Consider the following 16,603-nt stretch of genomic DNA (forward strand, 5'->3'; position numbering starts at 1 on the left):
TTTACGGAAAAAGCACGCCATGCAATAATCTGAGTACGGCGCTCAGAGACCAAAACAACCCAAACAGATATCCGCCATGTGGTGGAGTAAACAGAAGTCAGAAATAACATTAGAAATATTCACTTACCTTTTGATGATCTTCATCAGAATGCACTCCCAGGAATCCCAGTTCCACAATTAATGTTTGTGTTGTTCGATAAAGTCCATCATTTATGTCCAAATACCTCCTTTTTGTTCGCGTGTTTAGCCCAGTAATCAAAATTCATGCGGCGCCATCACTAGGTGCAGACAAAAAGTCAAAGTTTCTTTACAGTCCGTAGAAACATGTCAAACCATGTATAGAATCAATCTTTAGAATGTTTTTAACATAAATCTTGAATAATGTTCCAACCGGAATATTCCTTTGTCTGTAGAATTGCAATGGAACGCAAGCAAACTATCATGTGAACGCGCGTGGTCAGCTCATGCCTCTCTGGCAGACCTCTGACTCAATCTCCTCTCATTCGCCCCCATTTCACAGTTGAAGCCTCAAACAAGGTTCTAAAGACTGTTGACATCTAGTGGAAGCCTTAGGAAGTGCAATATGACCCCAAGCTTCCCACAATAAATTGGGTGAATTTTGGCCCATTCTTCCTGACAGAGCTGGTGTACTTGAGTCAGGTTTGTAGGCCTCCTTGCTCACACATGCTTTTTCAGTTCTGCCCACAAATATTCTGTAGGATTGAGGTCAGAGCTTTGTGATGGCCACTCCAATACCTTGACTTTGTTGTCCTTATGCCATTTTGCCACAACTTTAGAAATATGGTCATTGTCCATTTGGAAGACCCATTTGCTACCAAGCTTTAACTTCCCGACTGATGTCTTGAGATGTTGCTTCAATCTATCCATGTAGTATTCCTACCTCATGATGCCATCTATTTTGTGAAGTGCACCAGTCCCTCCTACAGCAAAGCAGCCCCACAACATGATGCTGCCACCCCCGTGCTTCACGGTTGGGATGGTGTTCTTCGGCTTGCAAGCCTTCCCCTTTTTCCTCCAAATACATCGATGGTTAATATTGGAAAAAAACGTTCTGGTTTTGTTTCATCAGACCAGAGGACATTTCTCCAAAAGTATGATCTTTGTCCCCATGTGCAGTTGCAAACTGTAGTCTGGCTTTTTTTATGGCGGTTTTGGAGCAGTGGCTTCTTCCTTGCTGAGCAGCCTTTCATGTTATGTTGATATAGGACTCGTTTTACTGTGGATATATTTGCACTTTCGCACCAGAGTACGTTCATCTCTAGGAGGCAGAACGCGTCTCCTTCCTGAGCGGTATGACGGCTGCGTGGTCCCATGGTGTTTATACTTGCGTACTATTGTTTGTACCATTGAACGTGGTACCTTCAGGCATTTGGAAATTGCTCCCAAGGATGAACCAGACAAAGCAGAGTTTTCTATAATTTTTGTGGAGGTCTTTTTTCTGAGGTCTTGGCGGATTTCTTTTGATTTTCCCATGATTTCAAGCAAAGAGGCACTGAGTTTGAAGGTAGGCCTTGAAATACATCCACAGGTACACCTCCAATTGACTCAAATTATGTCAGACTATCAGAAGACATGACCAAATTTTTTGGAATATTCCAAGCTGTTGAAAGGCACAGTCAACTTCTGACCCACTGGAATTGTGATACAGTGAATTATAAATTAAATAATCTGTATGTAAACAATTGTTGGAAAAATTACTTGTCATGCACAAAGTAGATGTCCTAACCGACTTGACAAAACTATAATATGTTAGTACAAGAAATTTGTGGAGTGGTTGAAAAACTAGTTTTATTGACTCCAACCTAAGTGTATGTAAACTTCTGACTTCAACTGTGCATGCATGTATGTATGTATGTATGTTATGTTGACACCACTTCAAATTAGTGGATTTGGCTATTTCAGCCATACCCGTTGCTGACAGGGGTATAAAATTGAGCATACATCCATGCAATCTCTATAGACAAACATTTGCAGTAGAATGGCCTTACTGAAGAGCTCAGTGACTTTCAACATGGGCACCGTCATAGGATGCCACCTTTCCAACAAGTCAGTTTGTGAAATTTCTGCCCTGCTAGAGCTGCCCCGGTCAACTTTAAGTGCTGTTTTTGTGAAGTGGAAACATCTAGAAGCAACAATGGCTCAGCCGTGAAGTGGTAGGCGACACGACCTCAGCAGAACGGGACCGCAGAGTGCTGAAGTGCAATGCTTGTAAAAATGCTTGTAAAAATTGTCTGTCCTCTGTTGCAACACTCACTACCAAGTTCCAAACTGCCCTCTGGAAGCAACATCAGCACAATGACAGATATTACACGTTTCTAATTTTGACAGACAGTGGTTTAATTTCAAGCTACAGTGTACTGTTAGCTAGCTAACATTAGCTGGCTGTTTTCCTAGCTGATGTTATTTATTCGTATCCCAGAGCCGTGTTCATGCAGGGTGGTAACCACGTGATCTGAGCTTCAATGGGTTTCCATGGCCGAGCAGCCGCACACAAGCCTAACATCACCATGCTCAATAACACTCGCGGCTGGACTGGTGTAAAGCTCGCCGCAACTGGACTCTGGAAACGCCTTCTCTGGAGGGATGAATCACGCTTCACCATCTGGCATTCCGACGGGTGAATCTGGGTTTGGAGGATGCCAGGAGAACGCTACCTGCCCCAATGCAAAGTGCCAACTGTAAAGTTTGGTGGAGGATGAATAATGGTCTGTGGCTGTTTTTCACGGTTCGAGCCCCTTATTTCAAGTGTAGGGAAATATTAGCGCTACAACATACAATGACATTCTAGACGATTCTGTTCCTTCCAACTTTGTGGCAGTTTGGGGAAGGCCCTTTCCTGTTTCAGCATGACAATGCCCCTGTGCACAAAGCGAGGTCCATACAGAAATGGTTTGTCGAGATCGATGTGGAATAACTTGACTGTCCTGCACAGATCCCTGACTGCGAGCCAGGCCTGGTCTCCCAACATCAGTGCCTGATCTCACTAGTGCTCTTGTGGCTGAATGGAAGCAAGTCCCCGCAGCAATGTTCCAACATCTAGTGGGAAAGCCCTCCAGGAAGAGTGGAGGCTGTTATAGAATATTTGTCTCTCTACCAGTCTTCCTCCATCTGCCTGCCACACACACACACACACACACACACACACACACCCCCCCCCTCTTGTCTAAGTGGTGTTTTTCTCCCTCTTCTGCAGGTTCTGTTGACTAAAGCCCAAGAGGAGGCTGGGGCCCTCAAACTACAAGTACAGACTGTGAGTGTACACACACACACACACACACCCACACACACACACACACACACACCCTGTGAAATAACGCGTGTTTTTCCTAGACGGCGGTCGTTTATAACACACACTTGGCTGTTCCTGTTGCCAGGGCAACGTCACAATTGCCGTGGTGATGGGAAGTGACACGTGTGAAATCGTCTCGCCACACACACACACACACCCTCTCGTCTCTCCACCTTGTGATTACCTCTCTGTCTGAGGAGAGACAGAAGAGGGAGAGGAATGAATGAATGTATCGTTGTGTGTGTCTGAGTGGTGTTGAATCACGAGCCGCGTCCCTCTCCTCCTCTCTTCCCTTGTTACCCAGACATCTCCTTCATTGATTAGTCTCCATCAGAGGAGAGACAGATGGAGGGGGATGCACCGCTGTGCTGTCTGTTTAGGGAATAGTGGTATAGAGCATTTAGAGAGGGAGGTGGAATATATGAGGGGGAGAGGAGGGAGAGATGGATGGAGGAAGAGGGGGATGGAATATATGAGGGGGAGGGAGAGTTGGTCAGTGGGAAGAAGGGAGAGATGGATGGATGGAGGGAGAGAGGGCTGGAGGGAGGGGGGAGAGGAGGTCGGGGGCTGGAGGTCGGGGGTAGAGGGGGCCGGAGGGAGGGGGAAGATGGGGGAGAGGGGGCCGGAGGGAGGGGGAAGATGGGGGAGAGGGGGCCGGAGGGAGGGGGAAGAAGGGGGCCGGAGGGGGGAGAGGGGGCCGGAGGGAAGGGGCTAGAGGTCGGGGGGAGAGGGGGCCGGAAGGACGGGGAAGAAGGGGGCCGAAGGGGGGAGAGGAGGTCGGGGGAAAAGGGGGCCGGATGGAAGGGGCTGGAGGTCGGGGGGAGAGGGGGCCGGAGGGAGGGGAAAGATGGGGGAGAGGGGGCTGGAGGGAGGGGGGAGATTGGGGAGAGGGGGCCGGAGGGAGGGGGGAGATGGGGGAGAGGGGGCCGGAAGGAGGGGGAAGGAGGGGGCTGGAGGTAGGGGGGAGAGGGGGCCGGAGGGAGGGGGAGAGGGGGCCGGAGGGAGGGGGGGATGGGGGAGAGGGGGCCGGAAGGAGGGGGGAGAGGGGGCTGGAGGTAGGGGGGAGAGGGGGCCGGAGGGAGGGGGAAGATGGGGGAGAGGGGAAGATGGGGCCGGGGGCAGATGGGGGAGAGTGGGCCGGAGGGAGGGGGAAGGCATCGGAGTGATTGGGTCTGTTTTTATGTTAGTCTGGGTTAGTAAGTGTGTGTGTCTCTGTGTTCTAGATGGAGTTGGAGCTGGAGGTTATGAAGAAGCAGCAAGACTCCGTCGCCGAGGGCAACCCCTTAGCAACGAACGAGGAAGTCAACACACTCCGGTAACTCACACACTTAACACCAGTAGAGAGGTGAAGTACCATACTATATGGTTCAGTACTACCATACTGAGCCATTTACAGAGAGGAGGAGTTCAGAGGAGTGGAGGGTGAGAGAGAATGGAGTGAGCCCGGGGGCCAGGCTGGCTGGCTAGGGAGCGCGGGGGGGGGCCAGGCTGGCTGGCTAGGGAGCGCGGGGGGGCCAGGCTGGCTGGGCTAGGGAGCGCGGGGGGCCAGGCGGCTGGCTAGGGAGCGCGGGGGGCCAGGCGGCTGGCTAGGGAGCGCGGGGGGCCAGGCGGCTGGCTAGGGAGCGCGTGGGGCCAGGCGGCTGGCTAAGGAGCGCGGGGGGCCAGACGGCTGGCTAGGGAGCGCGGGGGGCCAGGCGGCTGGCTAGGGAGCGCGGGGGGCCAGGCTGGCTGGCTAGGGAGCGCGGGGGGCCAGGCTGGCTGGCTAGGGAGCGCGGGGGGCCAGGCTGGCTGGCTAGGGAGCGCGGGGGGCCAGGCGGCTGGCTAGGGAGCGCGGGGGGCCAGGCTGGCTGGCTGGCTAGGGAGCGCGGGGGGTCCAGGCTGGCTGGCTAGGGAGCGCGGGGGGTCCAGGCTGGCTGGCTAGGGAGCGCGGGGGGGCCAGGCTGGCTGGCTAGGGAGCGCGGGGGGCCAGGCTGGCTGGCTAGGGAGCGCGGGGGGCCAGGCTGGCTGGCTAGGGAGCGCGGGGGGCCAGGCTGGCTGGCTAGGGAGCGCGGGGGGCCAGGCTTGCTGGCTAGGGAGCGCGGGGGGCCAGGCTGGCTGGCTAGGGAGCGCGGGGGGCCAGGCGGCTTGCTAGGGAGCGTGGGGGGCCAGGTGGCTGGGAGAAGAGGGGGGTGAAGAGGAGAGGCTGGGAGAAGAGTTTAGTTAGAGAAGTGGGGGGTGAAGAAGAGGAGAAGAGGTTAGTTAGAGAAGAGGGAGTAGGAGAGGCTGGGAGAAGAGGTTAGTTAGAGAAGTGGGGTGTGAAGAAGAGGAGGAGAGGCTGGGAGAAGAGGTTAGTTAGAGAAGTGGGGGGTGAAGAAGAGGAGGAGAGGGATGCGAGGTCCACTGGGAGCGATAGAGGAAGAAATGGAGGTCAGACAGGTATGGAGGGAGAATCAAGTCGTTGATCATGTGATGAAGAGTGAAGGAGACAGGAAGCCTATGGAGGAAGTCCCCCTGACATTACTATCACACTGGAGATCAACAAGCTCCCTCAACTACTAGACACACACAGAACGCTAGAACACAGAGCGCTAGAACACTAAATTATAGAACACAGAACGTTAGAACACTAAATTATAGAACAGTGGAACGTTAAAACTCTTCATACGTTGTCACTCTGTGGCGTCATGCCGTCGTTATGAACGTTGTCAAGGTGACGTCACAGTGCTGACCTAAAGTCACTCTGGACACGGCACAGCCAGAAGAGGACTGGCCACCCCACATAGCCTGGTTCCTCTCTAGGTTTCTTCCTAGGTTTTGGCCTTTCTAGGGAGTTTTTCCTAGCCACCGTGCTTCTACACCTGCATTGCTTGCTGTTTGGGGTTTTAGGCTGGGTTTCTGTACAGCACTTTGAGATCAGCTGATGTACGAAGGGCTATATAAATAAATTTGATTTGATTTGGACAGACTGTCAGTCGTCACCTTGACAACGTTCATAACGTCACAGTGCTGACCTAAAGTCACTCTGGCGTCATGTCGTCGTTATGAACATTGTCAAGGTGACGTCACAGTGCTGACCTAAAGTCACTCTGGACAGACTGTCAGTCGTTATGAATGTTGTCAAGGTGACGTCACAGTGCTGACCTAAAGTCACTCTGGACAGACTGACAGTCGTTATGAACGTTGTCAAGGTGACGTCACGGTGCTGACCTAAAGTCACTCTGGACAGACTGACAGTCGTTATGAACGTTGTCAAGGTGACGTCACGGTGCTGACCTAAAGTCACTCTGGACAGACTGACAGTCGTTATGAACGTTGTCAAGGTGACGTCACAGTGTTGACCTAAAGTCACTCTGGACAGACTGACAGTCGTTATGAACGTTGTCAAGGTGACGTCACAGTGCTGACCTAAAGTCACTCTGGACAGACTGACAGTCGTTATGAACGTTGTCAAGGTGACGTCACGGTGCTGACCTAAAGTCACTCTGGACAGACTGACAGTCGTTATGAACGTTGTCAAGGTGACGTCACAGGTGCTGACCTAAAGTCACTCTGGACAGACTGACAGTCGACTGAAGAGCCAGGAAATACCATCCCACTGCTGAAGAAGGTTCATGTTTAGGAGGAAATAACTCTGCCTTTTAATTTTGTCAAATTGACTTTAGACGGATGGCAATGTTGTCATTAGAGACGCTGACGTTATGCTGCATCTAATGTCAATCTGTGACGTCATAACGACGACCAGAGGTTAGCCAGCGACGCTGACGTCATGCTGCATCTAATGTCAATCTGTGACATCATAACGACGACCAGAGGTTTTCCTACTAATGATGTGTCTCCTTCAGAATGGGGTTGCATTTCTAAACCACTATAATTTACTTTTGGAGAAATCTTCATCAGCGTTAATTGACTTTGTATTGAGAATATGCTCAGTCGGGCGTCAGTCCAAAACAAGTTAAAATGTTTGTTTGTTAAAATGTAACCCATGAATAGAACGCCAAACGTTAGAACATAGAACTATGGAACACAGAACTGTAGAATATAGAACTATGGAACACAGAACTGTAGAATATAGAACTATGGAACACAGAACTGTAGAATATAGAACTATGGAACACAGAACTGTAGAATATAGAACTATGGAACACAGAACTGTAGAATATAGAACTATGGAACACAGAACTGTAGAATATAGAACTATGGAACACAGAACTGTAGAATATAGAACTATGGAACACAGAACTGTAGAATATAGAACTATGGAACACAGAACTGTAGAATATAGAACTATGGAACACAGAACTGTAGAATATAGAACTATGGAACACAGAACTGTAGAATATAGAACTATGGAACACAGAACTGTAGAATATAGAACTATGGAACAGAACTGTAGAATATAGAACTATGGAACATAGAACTGAGGAATGAAGAACATTAGAATGTATGAAGCGATCTTGGTGTTTTATCTAGTTATCTTGTAGGGTTATTAAATTACTATTAGATGGTGTTCATGTCGTCATGACGACATGTTTACATCACAATGGCCTGACACACACCTGCTTTCCACTTACCTACCCTACCCCATGTAGACCACACACACACTTTACCATCAATTACACACGTTGTGATTAGTGTCTCTGTTTCACTACAGTCTGGATATCAAAACAAACAATCAGTTCATTAATGGAGAGGAGACACACCGCTTCATTACACTCAGAATCATCATCGCTATTGAGCTCATTCATCTAAGGAGTGTGTGTGTGTGTGTTGTGTTGTGTCGGCAGGCTGAAGATTGAGGAGTTGGAGGGAGAGCGACAACGTCTGGAAGAACAGAACAATGTTCTAGAGCTGAGGCTGGAGAGACACAACTTACAGGTACACAGTCGTGTGTGTGAGGACTCGACATACAGGGCTGCTCTCTGGCCTGGGAGGTGTGGGTAACTCACCTGTCAATCATCCACGTCAGGGCTGCTCTCTGGCCTGGGAGGTGTGGGTAACTCACCTGTCAATCATCCACGTCAGGGCTGCTCTCTGGCCTGGGAGGTGTGGGTAACTCACCTGTCAATCATCCACATCAGGGATGATTGACACCTTCACAGTAAATCCATGTGATATAGTCTACACCTTCACAGTAAATCCATGTAATATAATCCACACCTTCACAGTAAATCCATGTGATATAATCTACACCTTCACAGTAAATCCATGTGATATAGCCTACAGTAAATCCATGTGATATAGCCTACACCTTCACAGTAAATCCATGTGATATAGCCTACACCTTCACAGTAAATCCATGTAATACAGCCTACACCTTCACAGTAAATCCATGTAATACAGCCTACACCTTCACAGTAAATCCATGTGATATAGCCTACACCTTCACAGTAAATCCATGTGATATAGCCTCCAGTAAATCCATGTAATACAGCCTACACCTTCACAGTAAATCCATGTAATACAGCCTACACCTTCACAGTAAATCCATGTAATACAGCCTACACCTTCACAGTAAATCCATGTAATACAGCCTACACCTTCACAGTAAATCCATGTAATACAGCCTACACCTTCACAGTAAATCCATGTGATATAGCCTACACCTTCACAGTAAATCCATGTAATATAGCCTACACCTTCACAGTAAATCCATGTAATACAGCCTACACCTTCACAGTAAATCCATGTGATATAGCCTACACCTTCACAGTAAATCCATGTGATATAGCCTACAGTAAATCCATGTAATACAGCCTACACCTTCACAGTAAATCCATGTGATATAGCCTACACCTTCACAGTAAATCCATGTGATATAGCCTACAGTAAATCCATGTAATACAGCCTACACCTTCACAGTAAATCCATGTAATACAGCCTACACCTTCACAGTAAATCCATGTAATACAGCCTACACCTTCACAGTAAATCCATGTGATATAGCCTACACCTTCACAGTAAATCCATGTAATACAGCCTACACCTTCACAGTAAATCCATGTAATACAGCCTACACCTTCACAGTAAATCCATGTAATACAGCCTACACCTTCACAGTAAATCCATGTAATACAGCCTACACCTTCACAGTAAATCCATGTGATATAGCCTACAGAGAAGCCTAATTACCGTGTCTAAACTGTCATGTGGAATTTGACTGTCTTCATGACTAGTGACCTCCGGTGTGGCGGTAATATGGTCACCATAACAGCCCTAGTTTCAACCCAACTCATCCTCTCTCTGTGTGTGTGTGGGGGGATCTTAATAGAATCAGTCCTACTGTTGTCCCAGTCCTGATGGTCCCTAAAGCCACACAGAGATTAGATTCCCTATTCCACAGCAGTGATGGGACACTATCAACTAGAGAGCGTTTTAGATCAGACTGCTAGTTTAGAGTCTGCCTACATGTCTGGAGGACCTGTCCGAGGTAGACATGAAGGGTAGCTTTTTCTGTCACTTTCTCTCTGTCACACACTTCCTGTCCCTGTGTGTTCTGGTCACACACACACTTCCTGTCCCTGTGTGTTCTGGTCACACACACACTTCATGTCCCTGTGTGTTCTGGTCACACACGCACATCATGTTCCTGTGTGTTCTGGTCTAATTGTCAGATCTTTCTGGCCTCAGGTTCCAAACCATTTTCTAACAGTTACTGTGAACTCCACTGTTCCTCTCTCTCCTCCCTTTCCCTCCTCTCTCTCTCCTCTTCATCTCTCTCTTTCTCTCTTCTTCATCTCTCTCTTTCTCTCCTCTTCATCTCTCTCTCGCTCTCTCTCTCACTATTTTCTCGCTATTTTCTCCCCCCCCTTCATTAAAAGAGAAGATGGTGTTCCTCTCTACTTATTTAGATCACGAATAACACTTTAGGAGACAAGGTTTTCCTTTCCTCTTTAAAGATAGAAAGACACACACACACCCTGAGACACACACACACCCTGAGAGAGACACACACTTATCCCGACACACACACTCAGAGACACACAGACAAACACACATCCTTCCATTTGTCCAATTTGCTTCAGCGTATGTTCTAAAGCAGGATGTTACCAAGCTTTACTAAAATGTTACCTAGCTTTACTAAAATGTTACCTAGCTTTACTAAAATGTTACCAAGCTTTACTAAAATGTTACCAAGCTTTACTAAAATGTTACCTAGCTTTACTAAAATGTTACCAAGCTTTACTAAAATGTTACCTAGCTTTACTAAAATGTTACCTAGCTTTAATAAAATGTTACCAAGCTTTACTAAAATGTTACCAAGCTTTACTAAAATGTTACCAAGCTTTACTAAAATGTTACCAAGCTTTACTAAAATGTTACCAAGCTTTACTAAAATGTTACCTAGCTTTACTAAAATGTTACCTAGCTTTACTAAAATGTTACCTAGCTTTACTAAAATGTTACCAAGCTTTACTAAAATGTTACCTAGCTTTACTAAAATGTTACCTAGCTTTACTAAAATGTTACCTAGCTTTACTAAAATGTTACCTAGCTTTACTAAAATGTTACCAAGCTTTACTAAAATGTTACCTAGCTTTACTAAAATGTTACCTAGCTTTACTAAAATGTTACCTAGCTTTACTAAAATGTTACCAAGCTTTACTAAAATGTTACCTAGCTTTACTAAAATGTTACCTAGCTTTACTAAAATGTTACCAAGCTTTACTAAAATGTTACCAAGCTTTACTAAAATGTTACCTAGCTTTACTAAAATGTTACCAAGCTTTACTAAAATGTTACCAAGCTTTACTAAAATGTTACCAAGCTTTACTAAAATGTTACCAAGCTTTACTAAAATGTTACCAAGCTTTACTAAAATGTTACCAAGCTTTACACCCCACTGAACTGGTACTTAGATAACAGTCCTCTCCTCTACACCCCACTGAACTGGTACTAGATAACAGCCCTCCCCTCCCCTCCCCTCCTCTACACTCCTCTTCTCTCCACTCCTCTACACTCCTCTCCTCTACACTCCTCTCCCTCTTCCTCTCCTCTACCTCTTCCTCTCCTCTACCTCTTCCTCTCCTCTACACTCCAATGGACGTCTGCCTTGTAAAAACAGATAATGGCTTCATTTACTACTGCTGGGGCACATCATCAAACACACACACACACGCACACCACACACACACACACACACACGTCCTGATAAGCCTTAGGGCATTTTGTCTTATTATCAGAAAAGAGACTCACCCTCCCCTCTCCTCCCTCTCCTCCTCTCTCCTGAGTAACTCAATCAAACTTTCCTCATCCCCCTTCTCTCTCTCTTCTCTTTCTCGTCTCTTCTTCCTTCCCACAGTTCATAAATTGTAGTCCAGACCAGACCTCCCTAGAATAGGAGTGACTAAACAGGAACAGTGTGTTATATTGTAGACCAGACCTCCCTAGAATAGGAGTGACTAAACAGGAACAGTGTTTTATATTGTAGACCAGACCTCCCTAGAATAGGAGTGACTAAACAGGAACAGTGTTTTATACTGTAGACCAGACCAGACCTCCCTAGAATAGGAGTGACTAAACAGGAACAGTGTTTTATACTGTAGACCAGACCAGACCTCCCTAGAATAGGAGTGACTAAACAGGAACAGTGTTTTATACTGTAGACCAGACCTCCCTAGAATAGGAGTGACTAAACAGGAACAGTGTGTTATATTGTAGACCAGACCTCCCTAGAATAGGAGTGACTAAACAGGAACAGTGTTTTATATTGTAGACCAGACCTCCCTAGAATAGGAGTGACTAAACAGGAACAGTGTTTTATACTGTAGACCAGACCTCCCTAGAATAGGAGTGACTAAACAGGAACAGTGTTTTATATTGTAGACCAGACCTCCCTAGAATAGGAGTGACTAAACAGGAACAGTGTTTTATATTGTAGACCAGACCTCCCTAGAATAGGAGTGACTAAACAGGAACAGTGTTTTATACTGTAGACCAGACCTCCCTAGAATAGGAGTGACTAAACAGGAACAGTGTTTTATATTATAGACCAGACCAGACCTCCCTAGAATAGGAGTGACTAAACAGGAACAGTGTTTTATATTGTAGACCAGACCTCCCTAGAATAGGAGTGACTAAACAGGAACAGTGTTTTATATTGTAGACCAGACCTCCCTAGAATAGGAGTGACTAAACAGGAACAGTGTTTTATATTGTAGACCAGACCTCCCTAGAATAGGAGTGACTAAACAGGAACAGTGTTTTATATTGTAGTAGACCAGACCTCCCTAGAATAGGAGTGACTAAACAGGAACAGTGGTTTATATTGTAGTAGACCAGACCTCCCTAGAATAGGAGTGACTAAACAGGAACAGTGGTTTATATTGTAGACCAGACCTCCCTAGAATAGGAGTGACTAAACAGGAACAGTGTTTTATATTGTAGTAGACCAGACCTCCCTAGAATAGGAGTGACTAAACAGGAACAGTGTTTTATACTGTAGACCAGACCAGACCTCCCTAGAATAGGAGTGACTAAACAGGAACAGTGTTTTATATTGTAGACCAGACCTCCCTAGAATAGGAGTGACTAAACAGGAACAGTGTTTTATATTGTAGACCAGACCTCCCTAGAATAGGATTTACTAAACAGGAACAGTGTTTTATATTGTAGACCAGACCTCCCTAGAATAGGAGTGACTAAACAGGAACAGTGTTTTATATTGTAGACCAGACCTTCCTAGAATAGGAGTGACTAAACAGGAACAGTGTTTTATATTGTAGACCAGACCTCCCTAGAATAGGAGTGACTAAACAGAAACAGTGTTTTATATTGTAGACCAGACCAGACCTCCCTAGAATAGGAGTGACTAAACAGGAACAGTGTTTTATATTGTAGACCAGACCTCCCTAGAATAGGAGTGACTAAACAGGAACAGTGTTTTATATTGTAGACCAGACCAGACCTCCCTAGAATAGGAGTGACTAAACAGGAACAGTGTTTTATATTGTAGACCAGACCTCCCTAGAATAGGAGTGACTAAACAGGAACAGTGTTTTATATTGTAGACCAGACCTCCCTAGAATAGGAGTGACTAAACAGGAACAGTGTTTTATACTGTAGACCAGACCAGACCTCCCTAGAATAGGAGTGACTAAACAGGAACAGTGTTTTATACTGTAGACCAGACCAGACCTCCCTAGAATAGGAGTGACTAAACAGGAACAGTGTTTTATACTGTAGACCAGACCTCCCTAGAATAGGAGTGACTAAACAGGAACAGTGTTTTATATTGTAGACCAGACCTCCCTAGAATAGGAGTGACTAAACAGGAACAGTGTTTTATATTGTAGACCAGACCTCCCTAGAATAGGAGTGACTAAACAGGAACAGTGTTTTATACTGTAGACCAGACCTCCCTAGAATAGGAGTGACTAAACAGGAACAGTGTTTTATATTGTAGACCAGACCTCCCTAGAATAGGAGTGACTAAACAGGAACAGTGTTTTATATTGTAGACCAGACCTCCCTAGAATAGGAGTGACTAAACAGGAACAGTGTTTTATACTGTAGACCAGACCTCCCTAGAATAGGAGTGACTAAACAGGAACAGTGTTTTATATATAGACCAGACCAGACCTCCCTAGAATAGGAGTGACTAAACAGGAACAGTGTTTTATATTGTAGACCAGACCTCCCTAGAATAGGAGTGACTAAACAGGAACAGTGTTTTATATTGTAGACCAGACCTCCCTAGAATAGGAGTGACTAAACAGGAACAGTGTTTTATATTGTAGACCAGACCTCCCTAGAATAGGAGTGACTAAACAGGAACAGTGTTTTATATTGTAGTAGACCAGACCTCCCTAGAATAGGAGTGACTAAACAGGAACAGTGGTTTATATTGTAGTAGACCAGACCTCCCTAGAATAGGAGTGACTAAACAGGAACAGTGGTTTATATTGTAGACCAGACCTCCCTAGAATAGGAGTGACTAAACAGGAACAGTGTTTTATATTGTAGTAGACCAGACCTCCCTAGAATAGGAGTGACTAAACAGGAACAGTGTTTTATACTGTAGACCAGACCAGACCTCCCTAGAATAGGAGTGACTAAACAGGAACAGTGTTTTATATTGTAGACCAGACCTCCCTAGAATAGGAGTGACTAAACAGGAACAGTGTTTTATATTGTAGACCAGACCTCCCTAGAATAGGATTTACTAAACAGGAACAGTGTTTTATATTGTAGACCAGACCTCCCTAGAATAGGAGTGACTAAACAGGAACAGTGTTTTATATTGTAGACCAGACCTCCCTAGAATAGGAGTGACTAAACAGGAACAGTGTTTTATATTGTAGACCAGACCTCCCTAGAATAGGAGTGACTAAACAGAAACAGTGTTTTATATTGTAGACCAGACCTCCCTAGAATAGGAGTGACTAAACAGGAACAGTGTTTTATATTGTAGACCAGACCAGACCTCCCTAGAATAGGAGTGACTAAACAGGAACAGTGTTTTATATTGTAGACCAGACCTCCCTAGAATAGGAGTGACTAAACAGGAACAGTGTTTTATATTGTAGACCAGACCTCCCTAGAATAGGAGTGACTAAACAGGAACAGTGTTTTATATTGTAGTACAGACCTCCCTAGAATAGGAGTGACTAAACAGGAACAGTGTTTTATAATGTAGACCAGACCAGACCTCCCTAGAATAGGAGTGACTAAACAGGAACAGTGTTTTATATTGTAGACCAGACCAGACCTTGCTAGAATAGGAGTGACTAAACAGGAACAGTGTTTTATATTGTAGACCAGACCAGACCTCCCTAGAATAGGAGTGACTAAACAGGAACAGTGTTTTATATTGTAGACCAGACCAGACCTCCCTAGAATAGGAGTGACTAAACAGGAACAGTGTTTTATATTGTAGACCAGACCTCCCTAGAATAGGATTTACTAAACAGGAACAGTGTTTTATAATGTAGACCAGACCTTCCTAGAATAGGATTTACTAAACAGGAACAGTGTTTTATAATGTAGACCAGACCTCCCTAGAATAGGAGTGACTAAACAGGAACAGTGTTTTATATTGTAGACCAGACCAGACCTCCCTAGAATAGGAGTGACTAAACAGGAACAGTGTTTTATAATGTAGACCAGACCAGACCTCCCTAGAATAGGAGTGACTAAACAGGAACAGTGTTTTATAATGTAGACCAGACCTCCCTAGAATAGGAGTGACTAAACAGGAACAGTGTTTTATATTGTAGTAGACCAGACCTCCCTAGAATAGGAGTGACTAAACAGGAACAGTGTTTTATATTGTAGTAGACCAGACCTCCCTAGAATAGGAGTGACTAAACAGGAACAGTGTTTTATATTGTAGACCAGACCAGACCTCCCTAGAATAGGAGTGACTAAACAGGAACAGTGTTTTATATTGTAGACCAGACCAGACCTCCCTAGAATAGGAGTGACTTAACAGGAACAGTGTTTTATATTGTAGACCAGACCTCCCTAGAATAGGAGTGACTAAACAGGAACAGTGTTTTATATTGTAGACCAGACCTCCCTAGAATAGGAGTGACTAAACAGGAACAGTGTGTTATAATGTAGACCAGACCTCCCTAGAATAGGAGTGACTAAACAGGAACAGTGTTTTATAATGTAGACCAGACCTCCCTAGAATAGGAGTGACTAAACAGGAACAGTGTTTTATATTGTAGACCAGACCTTCCTAGAATAGGAGTGACTAAACAGGAACAGTGTTTTATATTGTAGACCAGACCTTCCTAGAATAGGATTTACTAAACAGAAACAGTGTGTTGTGATATTATAGATGAAGAAAGTCTTGCCCTTGACTGAGAAGTCTTGAAGGAAGACATTTGTTTCTTTTGGAGAGTTTTAATTGAAAATAATCACGGTAAGTGTGTTAACTGTTACCCAGAAATCGTTTCATTATTGAGATAGAAATGCTGCGTCGGACCTTTTAAGATGAGATGGACTCATTTACTCTGTAAACATGAAGAGGAGAGGGAGGAGAACAGGGAGGTGGGGGAGGGGGTGAGAGGAGGGGGAGAGAGAAAGGGAGAGGGAGTATTTTGAGACCACACTTTAAGCGTTGAGATCTGTGAAAGTGGATTAAAAGCAGAACCGTATTAACCATGACGCAATGACTCCCATGTATTTTAGAACCGGAGAGATCTGTCTGCTATGCCTCTCTGTCTGCTATCAAATCAAATTTATTTACATAGCCCTTCGTACATCAGCTGATATCTCAAAGTGCTGTACAAAAACCCAGCCTAAAACCCCAAACAGCAAGCAATGCAGGTGTAGAAGCACGGTGGCTAGGAAAAACTCCCTAGAAAG

At 45.4% G+C, this 16,603-nt stretch overlaps 1 protein-coding gene across 1 annotated transcript in view; it reads left to right on the forward strand.

Annotated features, from left to right (window-relative positions):
- LOC139394167 (mitotic spindle assembly checkpoint protein MAD1-like) overlaps positions 1–16,603 on the forward strand; it is a 110,592-nt gene that overhangs the window by 26,196 nt on the left and 67,793 nt on the right. The window contains exons 13-15 of the mRNA XM_071142206.1: positions 3,215–3,271; positions 4,534–4,625; positions 8,074–8,164. Coding sequence (XP_070998307.1) covers positions 3,215–3,271; positions 4,534–4,625; positions 8,074–8,164 — 240 coding nt within the window. The remainder of the gene's footprint in view (positions 1–3,214; positions 3,272–4,533; positions 4,626–8,073; positions 8,165–16,603) is intronic.

Source organism: Oncorhynchus clarkii, unplaced genomic scaffold (genome assembly GCF_045791955.1).
Source record: "Oncorhynchus clarkii lewisi isolate Uvic-CL-2024 unplaced genomic scaffold, UVic_Ocla_1.0 unplaced_contig_9327_pilon_pilon, whole genome shotgun sequence".
In the NCBI taxonomy this organism is placed as follows: domain Eukaryota; kingdom Metazoa; phylum Chordata; class Actinopteri; order Salmoniformes; family Salmonidae; genus Oncorhynchus; species Oncorhynchus clarkii.